Source organism: Tachyglossus aculeatus, chromosome 7 (assembly GCF_015852505.1).
Source record: "Tachyglossus aculeatus isolate mTacAcu1 chromosome 7, mTacAcu1.pri, whole genome shotgun sequence".
In the NCBI taxonomy this organism is placed as follows: domain Eukaryota; kingdom Metazoa; phylum Chordata; class Mammalia; order Monotremata; family Tachyglossidae; genus Tachyglossus; species Tachyglossus aculeatus.
In genome coordinates this window covers 32405704-32424764 of record NC_052072.1, presented here as the reverse complement: position 1 = coordinate 32424764, position 19061 = coordinate 32405704, and the positions used below count along the sequence as shown (strand labels likewise).

The 19061-nt window shown below is 43.2% G+C and overlaps 1 protein-coding gene across 1 annotated transcript; it reads right to left on the bottom strand.

The window, feature by feature from the left end:
• Window positions 1-9813: 9813 nt before the first annotated feature.
• On the bottom strand, window positions 9814-10973 carry TSHB (thyroid stimulating hormone subunit beta). Its single transcript, XM_038748716.1, has 2 exons — window positions 10812-10973; window positions 9814-10089 (listed from the first exon to the last, which is right to left on the bottom strand). The coding sequence occupies exons 1-2, from the start codon at window positions 10971-10973 to the stop codon at window positions 9862-9864; spliced, it is 390 nt and encodes a 129-aa protein (XP_038604644.1). The 3' UTR covers window positions 9814-9861.
• Between the last annotated feature and the right edge of the window lie 8088 nt (window positions 10974-19061).

Here is a 19061-nt window from a genome sequence, read left to right as displayed (position 1 = left end):
TGATCACCTTGTATCCTCCCCAGCGCTTAGAACAGTGCTTTGCACATAGTAAGCACTTAACAAATTCCATCATCATTATTATTATTACTGTATTAAGTACTGGAGTGGATACAAGCAAATCAGACACAGTCCCTGTCCCACTTGGGGCTCACAATCACAATCCCCATTTTAAAGATGAGGTCACTGAGGCACCAAGAAGTGAAGGGTCTTGCCCAAGGTCATGCAGCGGACAAGTGGCGGAACCGGGATTAGAACCCAGGCCCTTCTGACTCCCAGGCCTGTATACTATCTTGCATTCATCCCAGCACTTAGAACAGTGCCTGGAACATAATAAGTGCATAACAAATACCATTATTATTATTATTGTTTTACTTTTTCACTATAGTAACTGGCTACATGGACTTTGGGCATGACCGCTGACCGCAGCACAAATTCCACTGTCCACAGAATTGTTTTGTATCAGAGTTTCCATCACCAACCCCTCCTTATGTCTGAGATGCTGGCTATTCAGGGGTTTGGGTTTGCCTTTCCTTAGCCGCTGGGCCTTTTATTGGTGGAAACATTGGCCAACGCTGCCTGGGGCGGGCACTGTTTGAAAGGATGTTTACAATGGAAAAATCAATTTTTAAGCCAACTCCTCTCAGTGCAAATGTACATTTTGTACCAACATAATGTTAGCTGGGATTGTCCCCTATGTCACGAGTCATTAGTTCTGCCTCAGCGCCTGCCCTTGGAATCCTGATTGTAGAAGGTCCACCCAATTAGCCCCCACTTCCTTCCTATCAGATTTTTCCAGACACTGAGCCCTGGCGCTTACCTCTGCTGCTCTGAATGTGCTCAACCCTTTTCAGCCATTCCTTAGAACTACAATTAAAGACACTAACAACAAAGCTAAGAAACAGCCCACTTCTGCCTAAGCCATTAAGAACCACATTGAGTCTGCTTTATTTTCTCAAACCAACATCGGTTTTGCTCCTTGCAGATCCACCCACTGCCAGTTGCGAGGAAAATATTCCGACAAACTTCAGACTATGGAAATGTTGGTTTCTTTTACCTAGGACTGATTTTACTGCCTGCTGTTTACTTGGAGGAGTCAGTTTTGTACTGGCATTAGAGAAGGAAGTGCTGCCGAGTCAGGAATTCTTGGAATCACTGTTGCTAAACAGGTTATTAGGCTAGGGAGCTGTGGACATAGATTTCCTCCCAGTCTCCTCAAATAGTTTGGGTTTTCCTCTGTCCAGCAAGAATATGTCTTCATGAGATGCGCATGTCTTGGGAAATGTTCAGAAGCAAGTAGAGTCTTTACCCCAAAAGTTCATATGTTAGACTCTGAATGGTATCAATGCCTGAGCTACAGAAGAGCTATATTAAAGGGACCTGAGACATGAAATAAAACTTGTCAGCAGGGCCATGAATCGCTAGTCTGGCCTCCCAAACTACCCCATAAACTCATTCCACCTCATTAAGGCAGAGTATTTGGGGATTTTCCACCCCTCCTCTCCCCCCTCCCCATCTCTGCCCCTTTTCTCAGGCCAGAATATAGGCAAACTGGCAACGGGGTGAAAAGAAGAGCATGGGGCTACCAGCAACCATAGGGAGCAACTATCAATCGTGAAGACTCTCAGATCAATCAGAAGGCTTATTGGCAGAGGTATAGATCCCAAGGGCACAGGAGGTGGAGTTATTGAGAGCCCATTCTGTGGGCCCTCCCTCCCCACATCCGCCAAGCTAGCTGTCTTCCTCCCTTCAAGGCCCTACTGAGAGCTCACCTCCTCCAGGAGGCCTTCCCAGACTGAGCCCCCTCCTTCCTCTCCCCCTCCTCCCCATCCCCTCCACCTTACCTCCTTCCCTTCCCCACAGCACCTGTATATATGTATATATGTTTGTACGTATTTATTACTCTATTTTACTTGTACATATTTATTCTATTTTATTCTGTTAATATGTTTTGTTCTTTGTCTCCCCCTTCTAGACTGTGAGCCCACTGTTGGGTAGGGACCATCTCTATATGTTGCCAACTTGTACTTCCCAAGTGCTTAGTACACTGCTCTGCACACAGTAAGCGCTCAATAAATATGATTGAATGAATGAATGGGGCAGAGAGGGGAAGAAATTTAAAGATGGATTCTCCGATCATCTACCTCCTCTGCCCCTTGAACAAGTGGATCTGCATCAACGTCATTGCCCTTGGGCACTGCATCCTCTAGAGTGGAAGCACCTGGTGGGCAGCAAACATGTCTACCGACTCTGTTGTACTGTACTCTGCCAAGCATTTAGTCCTGTGCTCTACATGCAGCTCTCAGAAAATACCTTTGATTGATCAGTTGATTGACTGATCTAAGGAAAACCCTGATGGCCGGACAAAGGATGCTGCTAAATTTGAGTCTAGATTTACTTTAGTGCAAACAAATTCCCTGCTTAGTGGGACAGTCAGGCATTACATTTTCTCATTCTGCCAACCACTAGAAAACTGCCAGGATAAGCAGAATTCCTATTTGGGGATTTATGGTCCTAGAAAGGGGAGTTTAGCAGAATAGTGGAGCTGAGCCAATGCAAAAGCAGTAGTGCAGTTCCCATTATCTAATCTTGGCTTTGTCTTTATCCCTCTGGACACTCTTTCTCAGTCTCTTTTGCCAGCTCCTCCTCTGCCTCTCTCCAGATTCAGTTCTGGATCCCCTAATATTTTCCATCTACAACTGCTCCCTTGGGGAACTCATTCACTGAATGAATGGATTCACTCCCATGACTTCAACTACCATCGCTACATGGATGATTCCCCAAACTATCTCTCCAGCTCAGACTTCTCTGCAGTCTCACATTTCCTCCTGCCTTCAGGACATTTCTACGTGGATTGTCCCACTGACACCTCAGATTTAACATGGCCAAAACAGAATGTACATCTTTACTATAGACAACACCACCATCCTCCCTGTCTCAAGTCCAAAACCTTAGCATTATCTTCAATTCATCTCTCTCATTCAATCCTGATATTCAGCGTGTTACCAAATCCCGTCAGTTCTAATTTCATAACATCTCTAAAATCTGCCCTTTCCTCTCCATCCAAACTGCTGCCACACTGATTTAAGCACTATCTTACCCCACCTTGACTACTGCATCAGCCTCCTTGCTCTGATCTCCCTGCCTCCTGTCTTTCACCATTCCAGTCAATGCTTCACTCTGCTGCCCAGATCATTTTTCTGAAGAAACATTCAGTCCTCAACTCCCCACTACTCAAAATCCAACTGATGCTTATCCATCTCCACATCAAATAGAAGCTGTTTACCATCAGCTTTAAGGCACTCGATCAGCTCTTCCCCTCCTATCTCTCTTTGCCTATCTCCAACCAAGACCCACCCTCCACACTTCACTCTTATATTGCCAACCTACTCGCTGTACTTTGACCTCATCTGTCTCACCACTGACTCCTTGCCCCCTATCCTCCCTCTGGTCTGGAACTCATCAATCGTATTTATTGAGCACTTACTGTGTGCAGAGCACTATACTAAGCGCTTGGGAAGTACAAGTTGGCAACATATAGAGACAGTCCCTACCCAACAGTGGGCTCACAGTCTAAAAGGGGGAGACAGAGAACAAAACCAAACATACTAACAAAATAAAATAAATAGAATAGATATGTACAAGTAAAATAAATAGAGTAACAAATATGTACAAACATATATACATATATACAGGTGCTGTGGGGAAGGGAAGGAGGTAAGATGAGGGGGATGGAGAGGGGGACGAGGGGGAGAGGAAGGAAGGGGCTCAGTCTGGGAAGGCTTCCTGGAGTAGGTGAGCTCTCAGTAGGGCCTTGAAGGGAGGAATCACGTCTTAAAGACCACCACTCTCTCCACTTTCAAAGCCCTACTAAAATCACATCTCCTCCAAGGAGGCTTCCCTGATTGAGCCCTTATTTCCCCTATTCTCCCTCCTTTCGGCATTGCCTATGCACTACAGTCTATATCCTTTAAGCACTTGAAAGTCACCCTGTCCCTTCCCTCTTAACACTTAAGTACTTTTCCTTATCTTCTATTTCCCCCATCTGTAATTTATTTTAATGTCTTCCACCCTCTCTAGACTGCAAACTCCTTGTGAGCCAGAATCATGTCTAAGAAATCTGTTGTAGAGAATCAGCATGGCTTAGTTGGCAAAATCATGAGCATGGGAGTCAGAGGTTGTGGGTTCTACTCCCAGATCCTCCACTTATCAGCTGTGGGACTTTGGGCAAGTCAAAACTTCTCTGTGCCTCAGTTACCTCATCTAGAATGGGGATTAAGGCTGTGAGCCCCACATGGGACACCCTGATTACCTTGTATCTACTCCAGTGCTTGGATCAGTGCTTGGCATATAATGAGCACTTAACAAATACCATTATAATTATTATTACTCTCCCAAGTGCTTTGTACAGGCTCTGCACACATTAAATTCTCCATAAATATCACTGAATGATTGGTTGATTGATTGACTCCCTGATGTTCCCAATGCTTTTTCCCATTTTTGCTGACAGTAGACTAGGGCTGCCTGAGGGAGGGAGCGAGGAACGGAGGAAGGAAGGAATAAGTATTGTCAACCCCATTATACACATGGGAAAACTGAGGCAGAAAGAAATGAATGACTTATCTGATGTCACGTAATCACTGGCAGAGCTGGCCACAAGAGCTCATGCCTCTTAACCCTGGTTCCAGGCTGGGGAGAAGCCTGGATAGTGGGGGCTGAAATTTTTGGGTTCCAGGATCCAGCTAATGGCCCCACTATTTCAGGCGGAGGAGAAGCCCTGCCCATTGCCACACTAGGCCAGTGGCTTAATGACTGTTGCTGAGCCTGGCCCTTAGCTAGGTCTCTAGGTCAGGTCACATGTTAGCAAGAAGAAGAGGGTCCCGATCCTCTTCTCTCCCCAGAAAGCGCCATACTGCTGGGAAGGGCCCGACGGAAAGGTATTCCTCTAACTCTTCCCTTTAGCACATCTTCAGTTGTATTTATTGAGTGCTTACTGTGTGTGGAGCATTGTACTACGTGCTTGGGAAGGGACAATAGAGCATTAAACAGACACATTCCCTGCCCACAGTGAGCTTACAGCCTAGACTAACCCTGGGGCTCCAAGAGGGTATGCCAGCCTTTCTGGGGAAGAGTCGATTCTGAGGCTGAGAGGGGCAAGGAGACCCTCTTGTTTTGTTCCTCTAATCCCATCTCCTTTTCCTGGGATGGCCAAGCAGGCTGCAGAAGCTGACTTGGCTTCTGTGCCAGAGTGTCCTGCTGGGAGGAGAAGGAGAGTGAACCCCACCATTGGAGGAGACAAAGATGATCACCCTGCCCCCATCCAGTAGCTTCGGTGGAATTGGCACATGCAACTGTGAAGAACCAAGAAACAAAAGGTGAATTTCAAACACTCTGCGGGCACCACTGCCCAGAAACGGCGTTGAATATTAACAGAAGGTTGAGATTAGAACTTGGACTTGTGCTCCCTCGCACTCCCCCCAAAGTCCTCTCATGGCAGGTGTCAGTCTTTAATGAAACCAGAAACCAAAATCGTCTAGGAGCTTTCATCTATGTCAGGCTGCGGAAGAAAATGCCTAGTATAATTTGGCGCTGAAAGGATTTAGGCTTCCACGTGTAAAATGATCATTGCCTCTTTACTGAGCTTTGGAAACTGACCTTTCAGAATATAACTTTCATAGGTTAGGCTGTCCACCAAATTAATTAATTAGAAAAATATGGTCGAGTATGATTGTGTACTGGATATTGGCAGACTTGGGGAGGGATTATTTTAAAAATACATGTCTGGAGAAGATAAAAAGTAACCAAAGCGATCAGTGGGTGGAGCAGATTCCAGATGAGACTAGACTAAAAATACTAACGCTCTTCAGTCTGGAAAGATGGAGGCTGAGAAGAGACATGATTCAAGATGGCAAAATCATGAAGGGTGTGTGGGCTGAACATGGGATTGTTGCGTACCAGATCCCAAAAGACTAGGACTGTGGGGCACTCATTGAAGTTTGAAGGTCGTTGCTTTCAAAGAAATGAAAGGGAAAGCATTTAATCTCCGTGTGGTAAATATTTGTTCCCACAGGAAACATTGCTGACCAAAATCATCAATAACTTTAAGAAAGGCCTGGAAAATTCCTGGAAAAGAGGTCCATATTGGATTATTAGTGTATCAACATCACTACTGAAATAATTTGTTGAGCACTACTGTGTGCAGAATAATAATAATAATAACGGCATATATTAAGCACTTCCTGTGTGTCAAGCTCTATTCTAAGCACTGGGGTAGATGTAATATAATCAGGTTGGACACAGTTCCTGTCCCACATGGGGCTCACAGTCTTAATCCCCTTTTCACAGATGAGGTAACTGAGGCACAGAGAAGTTAAGTGACTTGCCCAAGGTCACCCAGCAGACAAATGGCAGAGCCAGGATTAGAACCCAGGTGCTTTTGACTCACAGGCCCGTGTTCTAGCCACGAGGTTATGTTGCTTCTCATAACATTGCAGAACACTGTAATGGTTTCTGGGGGAAAATCCAAAAGAAGTGAAATACACCATTCCTGCCCTCATCTTTTTTTTAATCATATTTGTTAAGCGCTTACTATGTGCCAGGAACAGTACCAAGCTTTGGGGTAGATAAAAGATAATTGTGTTGGATACAGTCCCTGTTCCACCTAGGGCTCACAGTCTTAACCCACATTTTACAGATGAGGTAACTGAGGCACAGAGAAGTGAAATCACTTGCCCAAGATCACACAACAGACAAAAGACAGAGCTGGGATTAGAACCCAGGACCTTCTGACACCCAGGTCCTTCTGCCTGCCAGGTCTGTGTTCTATCCATTGAGCCACACTGCTTCTCATGGTATTCATAATTTAATGAGACACTATAGAAATAAATTGATGACTATAACATGAATAAGAGAACTATGTCTCAATAACTGACACAAGTGAATAATTTGAAAAAAAGATGCGATGAGTATAGAGGTAGAGAAGGAGTTGGACAGCCAGGATTAGGGGGGAATAAATTAAGAAATGCCTTCTGGAAGAAGTGAATTTTAAAGAAGCTTTTAAACGAGATGAGGAGTGTGGTTTGGTCAAGTGAGGGGGGAGGAATTTAAGGCACCGGGAAAAGCTGGAGTAAATAGAGGAGAGGGGAGAGCAAGGAACAGTTAAGGGATTTGTTCGAGAGGAGCAAACAGCAAGACTTGGAGTGTAACAGTAGAAAGGAGATAAACAAGGAGCCAACTGAAAGCATTAAAACCAATCATACCATCATCCTCCACATGAAACAGAAGCTCCCGGCCAGCTTCTTGTAGACAACTACAAGGCTCTCCCCCAGCTCTCTCCTTACATATCTGTTTTCCTCACCCAGGCCTCCTCCAGCTCTTGCCTTATATATCTGCATTCTTCAATTAGGGCTCTCTCCATGTTCTCTCCTTACATATCTGTTTTGCTCACCCAGGGCTCTCCCCCAGCTCTTTCCTTTCTCATCTGCTTTCTTCACCCAGGGCTCTCCCCCAGCTGTCTCCTATATATCTATTATCTTGGGCACGGAATATATATATGAACTCTGTTATATTGTACTCTCCCAAATAGTACAGTGCTCTGCACATGCTAAGCACTCAATAAGGTAATTCACTCAGGGCTCTCCCCCAGCTCTTTATATATGTTTTCCTCACCTGCCCCAGTTTGCACTCTTCACTCCTCCTAAAATACTGTGGTGATCTGTTAAACTGGAAATCTATGTTGGTGTTCTTGTGGGTCAGAAAATTCAGAATGGGTATATAAAGTGAGCAGTATATTATACAATAACCTCTAGTTTGCATTTATTTAAGAAAAAATGTTTTTTTTTTCCAATGGTGCCCTTTATTTGACAGCAGCTCAGTAATCTTTCACCATCATTGTTTACACTCTACTATTTGGTTGTTGAGGGCTTGTAAAATTCTACCACCTAACATAATGATTTTTCTGGTCTATCTTTCCCATAATTGGTGCACGGGGAAGGGGATAAATGGAATCAACGTTTTGTCCTACTTGCCGGGCATCAATTGTTTCGGGGAAAATAGGCAAGTAAGTAATTTTAAGGCTGTGGGCATAAATCATGCCGCTTGAACCTTTCATAACATCTAAATGAAAATAGACAGACCGCTGTACTAGATGCTTGGGAAAACTCAACCAAAGTAGAAGATATGGTCCCTGGCCTCAAGGAACTTGCATTCTCAGCATTTACTGAGCCCAATTCTGTGATACTTCCCTCTAGGAGTTTACACTCAAATGAGATAAGGTAGACACATGTAGATAGTATACATAATAATTAGGGTATTTGTTAAGGATTTACTATGTGCCACCCACTGTACTGAGCACTGGGGTGGATGCAAGCAAATCGGGTTGGACATTGTTCCCATCCCACATGGGGCTCCTAGTCTCAATCTCCATTTTACCGCTGAAGTAACTGTGGCCCAAAGAAATGAAGTGACTTGACCAAGGTCATACAGCAGACAAGTGGTGGAGTTGGGATTAGAACCTGTTACCCTCTGAATCCCACGCCCATGCCCTATCCACTACACCATACTGTTTCTCTTGCAGTGTAAGCAAGGCCAAGCCAACTACTTTTATTATACTCCCCCAAGTAGCTAATATAGTAGTCTGCAATGTTTGGTGTTTTTAAAAATACAAATGAATGCATGAAAGAAAAGCAATGAACTTAAGTTTCCTGATGTCCTGGGAGACCTCTGAGAATCACCCGAGTCTATGCCAAAGAACCTCTTGAATTTCGCTTGGATTTTTCAATACTCAATTTAATTATCTCCACCTTGGATTATTGCAACTTCCTATGCAATGGTCTCCCTGTCCGTAGGCCTTCTCCCCTGGACAGTACTAAGTTCTGTGGGTTGAGGCACCTTGTCCTTGCCCACTGAAAAGACATCATTCCTTTCTTCAGAACACAGAAATGCCCCTTAGTGTCATAAGTTTGTTTCCAGCCTCTCTTGCTTCTGTTGAACCAACCGTTTTTATGAGGTATAATAGTAATAATAATGATGGTATTTGTTAAGCACTTACTCTGCGCCAAGCACTGTCCTAAGCGCTGTGATACATACAAGGTTATCAGATTGTCCCATGTGGGGCTCACAGTCTTAATCCCCATTTTACAGATGAGGTAACTGAGGCACAGAGAAGTTAAGTGACTTCCCCAAGTCACACAGCAGATAAGTGGCGGAGTCGGGATTAGAACTCATGACCTCTGACTCCCAACTTCTTTCCACTAAGCCACGCTGCTTCTCACAAGGCACAGGTACGTTGCACAGGTATGTGCAACTCTGGCAAATATCGTGGAAAAACCCCCAAAATTTAGGAATGTTCTGAGTTAATTCCAAGCTAATCAGGTTGTAGACTGTGTCCCACATGAGGCTCTCAGTCTTGATCCCCAATTTACAGATAACGTAACTGAGGCACAGAGAAAGTTAGATGACTTGCCCAGGGTCACACAGCAAAAATGTGGCAGAACCAGGATTAGAACCCAGGCCCTCCAACTCTCAGGCCCATGCTCTTAACACTTGAGCATGCTGCTCCCCTCCTAACACTTAAATTTTGCTTCCTTACCTGCTCTGTGTTGCCTTCCAACAAGCTGTAGGGAAATATTCCTTCCTCGATGCGACCCCTAACTATTTCTAAGGAGAGAATAACATCCCGAATATTTTCATGCATTTTTCTGGTGAAACAATATACAGATGATGCAAACAGATGTTATGAAATCTACTGTAATTTTATTCACTTTATACTCTAGGAATGCAAAATGCAGTGAAGTGACTATTTAAACATGGGTTGTGAATTCCATTTCTATTTCATTCAGCCAGAAAAATCCCCTCAGTGGAGGGCTAATGTAATTTGCTACAATAGTTTGCCTGGTTAGCCTCTTGTACACAGTCACTGTGGTCGGTATTGCATTTGCCGCACTTGCAGCTCAAAGCCATAGGATACGAATAATAAGCGGCTACATCCTGTGGGCAGCCTGGAATCTCCACTGTCTTGTAAATGAGATCATCATATGTACACACACGCTGCGAGAGAGCATACTTGGGAAGAAATATTTTGCCATTGGGGTCCTAAAAAGAAAAAAGAAAGGTTTTAGACAGTGTGTGGATAGGATTTCAAAGAGCTTCGTTTAAATCTCTGATTATAGGTTTTTCAGAATATTTCAGAATACAATGTACCCCGTATGCAAGTGCCACAGAAAGGGAAGATTAAGAAATATTTCTCTAGCCATCCACACTAACATGGCTCAGTGGAAAGAGCACGGGCTTGGGAGTCAGAGGTCATGGGTTCTAATCCCAGCTCCGCCACTTGTCTGCTGTGTGACTTTGGGCAAGTCACTTAACTTCTCTGGGCCTCAGTTACCTCATCTGTAAAATGGGGATTAAGACTGGAGCCCCATGTGGGACAACCTGATTACCTTGTATCCTCCCCCCTGTGCTTAGAGCAGTGCTTGGCACATAGTAAGCGCTTAACAAAAGCCATCATTATTAATAAGTTGGTAGAACACTGAAATCGTCAGCATCTCATGCACCATGTTTAAAATCTCTCTCCAAATATATAAAATGTACATGCATGTAAACCATATGTACAGGAACTTTCAAGGAGCCAACCACTGTTAGATTTAGATGCTTAAATTCTAATTTCTCTTGGGCTTTCCTGCAGAATGGAATGGATTGGTGAACATCTGCTGGTTTCGGAAATGTGGTACATGTGTCTATAAAAATCAGAAAATATTGTTTTCTTATTTTATTTAATGTATAGCCTATAAATAATAAACTTTAAGCTACTGTACCCGTGTTATACAGTATCCAGCGCAGATGGTCGTGTTGACAGCCAGGCAGTATGAACACTCGCTCTTTTCTATATACATAGTATATTCAGTTGGAACACAGAAAGACATTGTCTGCCCAAATGTAAGGCCAAAGAGTAGAGACATCAAGAAGAGAGGAGTCATGCTAAACCCAAAAACAAAATTAAAGAACCCATTACATATGCCCTTCTTCTACATTCAGAGAAACCCACTGGAATGTTACAATGTTGCTAAAACAATTAGTATTGATACTAAACAAGGAACATATTTATTTTACTGTTGAAATCCTGAGAAAAATTCCAGTTTTCAGGAGGAGGGTGAAGTTGGGGAGAAGAAAAACTTGTGCTTTATCAAATTCTAAATGAAGTAGCCCCAAAAGAGGCAACTTCGTTTTCAGGATTGAAAAGATTCTTTAAAGGTAAATAGTAGAAACAATTGTGCTATGGAAGAAGTCTATCTTCAAAAAACAGACACCTATAGGTTGTTTTAGTTTTAGTGCATTATGTAGGTGGTTATATATGCCGGCAACCTGATTTAGCGGGAGAAACTATTCTGTAGAGTAAAACTCATTTCTTAGTCAACATTCATTTTCAGGATCTGGATGATGTTTATGACATATTTATTTTGGTTCTCATGGTAAGAAACAATAATCCACGTTCAGATTTCTAGATGTAAGTTGATCCCTGAAAAGATTAGAATGATTTTTTTTTCTTCCAAATACTGTTTACTTACCAAGCTGCATTTGAATTTTACTTTCCTCCCAAGTTCTGAGTACTGGACAAAAGATGCTATCCTTGGTGAGATACTAGCACTGATGATGGTAATATCTTAATCTATCTTGGAAAGCAGTGTTGGAAATGTCCACTCAATTGCAATTACTTAAACTTTTTCAAGTTATCAAAAATCAAACCCAAAGGTTTTACCCATTACTCTACAGTGGTTTCAGAGCCTGTGATGATAGAATGTGAAACTATGCACTTATACTTCTGTAGTCGTTCTGGTTCTGCTTGGAGCTGGTTAAGGAGAGTGGAGGCTGTACATATTCCTCACAATATGCTGTATCCCTGCCCTCCTACTCACTCATTGTACTCACTGCCCCGGTGGAAAGACGACTTCCCAGCCTCCTGTCTCTCCCCACTCCAATCCATACTTCACTCTGCTTCCTGGATCATTTTACTACAAAAAACATTCAGTCCATGTTTTCCCACTCCTCAAGAACCTCCAGTGGTTGCCCATCCACCTCTGCAAGCAAAAACTCCTCGCCACCAGCTTTAAAGCAATCAATCACCTTACCCCCTCCTACCTCACCTCACTACTCTCTTACTACCACTCAACCCACACACTTCACTCCTCGAATGCCAACCTTCTCAGAGTACCTCAATCTCATCTATCTCGCTGCAGATCTCTCACCCACATCCTGTCCCTAGCCTGGAACACCCTCCTTCCTCAATCAACTGTATTTATTGAACACTTACTATGTGCAGAGCACTGTACTAATTGCTTGAGCACTGATATCCGACAATTCCTCTCCCCACATTTGAAAGCACGTCTTCTCCAAGAGGCCTTCCCTGACTAAGCCCTCTTTTCTTTTTCTTCAACTCCCTTCTACGTTGTCCTTTCTCCCTTCATTCATTCCCCTCCCTACCTCACAGCACTAATGCACATATCTGTAATTTATTTATTTATATTAATGTCTGCCTCCCTCGCTGGACTGTAAGCTCGTTGTGTGCCGGGAATGTGTCTGTTATATTGTACTCTCCCAAGTGCTTGGAGAAGCAGCGTGGCTCAGTGGAAAGAGCACGGACTTTGGAGTCAGAGGTCATGGGTTCAAATCCCAGCTCCACCAATTGTCAGCTGTGTGACCTTGGGCAAGTCACTTTGCTTCTCTGGGCCTCAGTTACCTCATCTGTAAAATGGGGATTAAGACTGTGAGCCCCCCATAGGACAACCTGATCATCTTGTAACCTCCCCCGTGCTTAGAACAGTGCTTTGCACATAGTAAGCACTTAATAAATGCCATAAAAAAGTGCTTAGTACAGTGCTCTGCAGACAGTAAGTTCTCAAGAAATACAGTTGGCTGATTGCCTTTCCAATGGGAGAGTCCAAGTGGGGCTGCACAAGCTACCATCACTGTAATCAGTTCCTTTGAGCAGAATTACATAGACTCCTGGGGCTGGAAGGGACAATTCATCCGTTCCAGGTAGCTCTCGGGGAGGAGTGGAAGAGTACGGACAGAACAGGAGCAGGCTCAGATACCGCTTTTCCCACTGCTCTGAGAAGTCTGATTCCACTTCTCACAGAGCTCTTTAGCCTCCGATTCCACTACTCTGGGCTCCTTTGAATGCAGCAATGCTTTGGTCCCCAAGCAGAGGCAAGGTAAATAGGGGGAAGGGCAAGAGGACTTAGAAATGGTAGCACAGGCAGCTCTAGAAGCAGTGAAAGAATCCTCTGATTAGGGGGACAGAAAGCAACCAAGCTGCAGTTAGGGCTGGGGTTACACACAGAGGGCTTGGCAAACTTCCTCTAGCACAAACTTCCTCTAGCTGGGAAGCGCCAATTCATTCATTCATTCAATCGTATATATTAAGCGCTTACTGTGTGCAGAGCACTGTACTAAGCACTTGGGAAGTACAAGTTTGCAACATATAGAGACAGTCCCTACCCAACAACGGGCTCACAGTCTAGAAGGGGGAAACAGACGACAAAACAAAACATATAAACCAAATAAAATAGAATAAATATGTACAAGTAAAATAAATAAATAGAGTAATAAATATGTACAAACATATATACGTATATACAGGTGCTGTGGGGAGGGGAAGGAGGTAAGGCGGGGGGGGTGGGGAGGGGGAGGCCAATGTCCTGTCTAAGCCCTGCCCCACCTTCCCTCCAGATGGAACTGCCCTAAATCAGTCACATGTTTGCTCTTCCAAATTTCCTTACGATCCCTCAGAGATCATGGTTCCTGTTCTGAGAAACAAGGATGAAGATTTGAGCGGTTGAGAGTGAACGAAGGGGTTGCGTGGTTCAGGCGTGGCAGCTTGGATGCTGTCTCACTGGCCTGCCATTCTGGGAGATGCTGCCTTGCCTCTACAATTTGTCCTTGTCACCACTGTCCTGAAGCCCTAATTTCTCTCTTCTGTCTGAATCTGTCTTTGGCCTCCACCACTTGCAGCCCCAGTCAGCCGATTATTTCAATGTAATATGCAATGTACATATAATCTTTTTAACCATTTTTGCTGGAGTAACACAGCTCTGAAGTCTGACGCTGGCAATGTTAAATTGTAAATAGCGTGGCTTAGTGGATAGAGCATGAGCCTGGGACTCAGAAAGACCTGCGTTCTCATTCCTCCTCTGCCACTTGTCTGCTGTGTGACCTTGGGCAAATCACTTCACTTCTCTGTGCCTCAATTACCTCATCTGTTAAATGGGGATTAGGAGTGTGAGCCCTAGGTGGGACAGGAACTGTGTCCAACCTGATTAACTTGTATCTACTCCAGTGCTTAGAACAGTGCTTGGCACATAGTAAGTACTTAACAAGTACCATAATAATAACAATAATTATTATTATTCAAGCTAGATTCACTGTGGGTAGGAATGTGTCTCTTTGTTGTACTGTACTCTCCCAAGCACTTAGTATAGTGCTTTGCACACAGAAAGCACTCAATAAATATGATTGAATGGATAAGCTGACTTCTTTCACCTCCCCACAACTCCCTCTGCACAGCCTCCCTTCCAACCTTGACTACCTACGGCATGCCAAGAGTCAGACTTTTTTTTGGTGGAGGGACGATGAGACATGTGTAGTTGTAAGAGGACTTAGAGGCTTGAAGGATGAAAAAAATCGCCACCTGCTCTGTTTTTTTTTAAATGGTATTTGTTAAGCAGTTACTATGTGCCAGGCACTGCACTAAACGCTGGGCTTAGTTAATCAGGTTGGACACAGTCCAAGCCCGACATGGGGCTCAAAATCTCAATACTCATTCATTCAATCATATTTATTGAGTGCTTACTCTGTGCAGAGCACTGTACTAAGGCACAGAGAAGTTAAATGGTTTGCCCAGGGTCACACAGCAGACAAATGATGGAGTCAGGATTATAACCCAGGTCCTCCTGAATCCCAGGCCTGTGCTCTATCCATTAGGCCACGCTACTTCTTCTCTGCTTAGTTGCATTTAGCCTAGTGGCAAGAGCACTATTCAAGAATTAGAAGGTGGAAAGTAGACTGTAAACTCCTTGAGGACAGGGATCGTGTCAACCAACTCTTACTCTCCCAAGTTCCTGGTACAGTGCTCTGCACACACTAAGTGCTCAGCTCACAGTAAGTGCTCAATAATTACCACTGATCGATTGATTTACAAATCTTCTACCAATGTAGTTAAAGTTTTTTTTTTCCTTTCTGGGCCTCCACTTTCCCACCAATAAACTAGGGCACCAACTCCTTCTCCTTCCTGGAATCCCAGGAATGTGAAGACTGTAAGCTCCCCCTCCAGACTGTAACCTTGTGAGCATCTACCTCTTCTGTTGTATTGTACTCTCCCAAGTGCTTAGTACAGTGCTCTGCACACAGTTGGAGCTCAATAAATCCCAATGATCGATTGATGGATGGATGAATGAGGAAAATGCTCATGAAACACTTGGAGCTCTTCAGAAGCCCAAAACAAATTCTAGGGGTGATTAACTACACTATTGAATCTACCAACTCTGGCTTTAGACCTTTCTGCTTCCAGTTAACTCAAAATGCTCTTCTTAAACCTCTACTTTTGGTACCAACATGAGAATCTCTTCTTCAGCTTACTTTCCACAAATTTAGCCTTGCCTCCCACTACTCTGCCCCACCTCTACTTTTGCTTTACATCTTGCTTCCTCCATTCTACCTGAACCAACCTCTTTCCTACCTCCTTCGGTTCTTCTTGTCAATGTTTTCTTCCTTGTTCCCTCTATTTAGAACAATGTCTCTTCCCTATTTAATGCTGCCTGGCTCCTTTCTTTCAAATCCCTCTAAAACCCCAAATGGGTAATGCCTGAGGCGATGTCATGAAGTGAACTGGATATAATGAAAGGGAAGCTTTCCTATTACAGAGTCCTCTGTGGGAAGATAGCCGCCGATAAACTGGACACTCAAAAGATGACTGTAAGTGCCCGTTGCCTACTTTGCCCAAGAACCTATTTGCCTGGTGACCTACTGCATTTTTCTCCTCCTTTCAGTGCTTTCTCCAGCCTGTAGTCTGCAACACGTAGCATTGGTATTCAGCATATGTTAAACAGGATTATGGTGGTATGATTGAATCTCATGAAGGTTTTAGGAAATGAATTAAGCTAAAGTAGTATGAGAAACAGCTGGATCATATCACAAATAAAAACTCAGGATTTTCACAAAAAGTACGTTAGGAACTAGAAGGACTCAGGGCAAAAATGCTAGGGCCTACACAAAAGACAGTACACTACGTCCAAAGGCACAGTGACCCCATTGGATAGAAGAACTTTTCAGTGATACGCAACAAAAAGAGAGGAATTTCCAAACTGTCAAAAATGCATAACCCAGATTATTGTTTTTGATGAAAATCTATAAATCAACTAACAAGGAAACACAAAAAATGTATCCATTATCATCATTATTATCATTTGACCAAACAAACTGACCCTCATTTCAAATCGGTTAGAAAATGTCCTTCTCCCTAGATTGGGTACCTCACTGATTTCAGAGAGTATTCATTCAAATTTCAAAAGTCTACAAAAGTAGCAAAACTTTTCACAATCTTACTCTAGACCTGCAGTTTTATAAACTCCAAAACGACCAAGAAAATATGCTAACTTACATTTCGAATTCATTCTACTGTTCAGCACATACCTGGCTTAGCATTGGCAATCTGAAACTGCATTCACCCAGGCTGGATGAATTCTGCTCATTTTATACTCTTGGAGCTAATTCCACTTTGATCTTCCTGTTTATATAATTGCATTTTAATTACAGCCTTCTTATCTGGAAAGTATCTATTGAAAATTCATATTGCACTCCAAAGAAAGTGTATCTGGAACAAACAAGTTCATAACATCATTCCCTGGAAACCATGACGAATACCTTCAGCATCAATTTTCCTTTTGTCTGTTTTAAAACAAAGTGTTGTTTTTCTAAGCACTGGTTATTTATTTTGATGCTACAGAAAAGTAAAGTCAGCTCAGAAACTATTATCAAATGAAGTTACGATTAGAGAGGAGGCTTGATTCGGTGACTTGGGTGCTGAAAATTGGAAGTTACTGCTGTACTTTACTTAATATTTTGTCTAAATGCTTTTTAAAGGCTTTCTAAATTCTGATTAATTCATAAAACAAAGGCAAGCCCTTCGTGGAAATGCCACATGATAAGCAGCTGTGCTGTTAATTAAAGCTTATTGATAAATATGACTTTAATTGTAAGCGTTTGTCTTGGTTGATCTTCAATTCCTGAAGCTCAGAAAACCTTAAAACGCACGCAGATTATTTACTAGTCCAATTTGGGGTGAGCTAGCCATTTTAAGAAAGCACATATTCACACTGTCAAAATACTTCCATCTCCCTTGTATGACTGCTCAGTTCATTAACCCAAGAACCCAGGATGCTACTACTAAGGCCTTGTCTTATCTTATGCCATCGAGTCGTTTCTGACCCAAAGCGACACCATGGACAACCTCTCTCCCAGAACGTCCCGCTCTTGATCTGCAACCGTTCTGGTAGCGTATCCAGAGAGTTTTCTTGTTAAAAATATGGAAGTGGTTTACCATTGCCTCCTTCTGTGCCGTCAACTTATGTCTCTGCCCTCGACTCTCTTCCATGCCGCCGCTGCCCAGCGTGGATGAGTTTTGACTTGTGGCAGTTGCCTTTCACTCGCTAGCCACTGCCCAAGCTAGAAATGGAATGGGCAGGCCTCTGCTTGATTCTCCCTCTGGTAGCTGAAACTGATAGAGTACTGGAAACCCTCCAGGAGTGACCCTGAGAGAGGGCTACTAAGGCCACCAGGACACAAAATAGACTGGAAAGACCAAGTGCCATCAGACAGTATGGAAGTTATCAGAAGTTTTGATACAATTGGGGAGTAGATTGCAGGGAACAGCACTGATAATGTGGGAAAATAAATACAAAACTACCTTTTTTAACAGAGGTCACTCTCTTTGTGCAAGTAACAACCCCTTAGAAAGTAAGCCTGTGATTGTCCCATTTTAAAAATCAAATCACTAGCACCAAGAGAGCCAGATTTTCACAGAGAGAGCCATGGGGCTTGTTCCCTTTGCTCAAACGAGAACAGGGAGGTCCACCTTGCCTTGCAACATATTCTTCTGGAATCTGCGTGACCCTTTGCTTTGACTGTACTCCTAGAATGTACGCACTTTATTGTTTCATTGCGAGGCCTAGCATCTTAAATACTTTAGCTAAATAATTTATATTGTACATTGCCTGCTGCCAACAAGAAATTTTAATAATGTTTCCTCTCATGTTTCTTATACTTTGATTATTATTCTTGTCCATCACTATAATGTAAGATTCCCCGTAGTTAATAAAAGCGGCATGCAGTCTAATTCTGTGCTTACTATCTTCTGGAATTATTTTGAATACTCTCATCTTTATACCTTTTGGATAGAATGGGGTTAGGGAATTAGAAAATTTCCTTCCAACAGTGTGTGAATATCTGGGAAAGATGCTATATTGGAAGAAACAGCCATGGGCATACGAAAGTAGTGTTGGTGACACTGTGACACTTTTAGACTGTGAACCCACTGTTGGGTAGGGACTGTCTCTATATATTGCCAATTTGTACTTCCCAAGCACTTAGTACAGTGCTCTGCACATAGTAAGCGCTCAATAAATACGATTGATTGATTGATTGAGGGGGCATGTTATAAATCCTAAGTTTTTTTTCAGGCAGGGCTCATTAAGAATATGTCCCCTACATTTTAAGAGAACTGGGCTAATCGTCCTGCTGTCCGCACATCGTAGCCCGGCTGGGAAGTCACTGAACTGATTCATCGGGACATTTCCAGGTTTTCTCAGGACTGCTAGATGATTTAGGTGATGATGAGGTTGGTGGTTGTTCTCTCTGTCCCTGCTCCACTTTTCTCCTCTCCTCACCTACCCGTGCAAAAGTAGACTTTAGGAGTCACTAGGGATTTGGATGTGGGAGACAGAATGAAAGTACGCTTCCCACAAAGTATGCAAATTTGTATTATCCTTGATTATTCATCCCTCTTTTAATTCTCA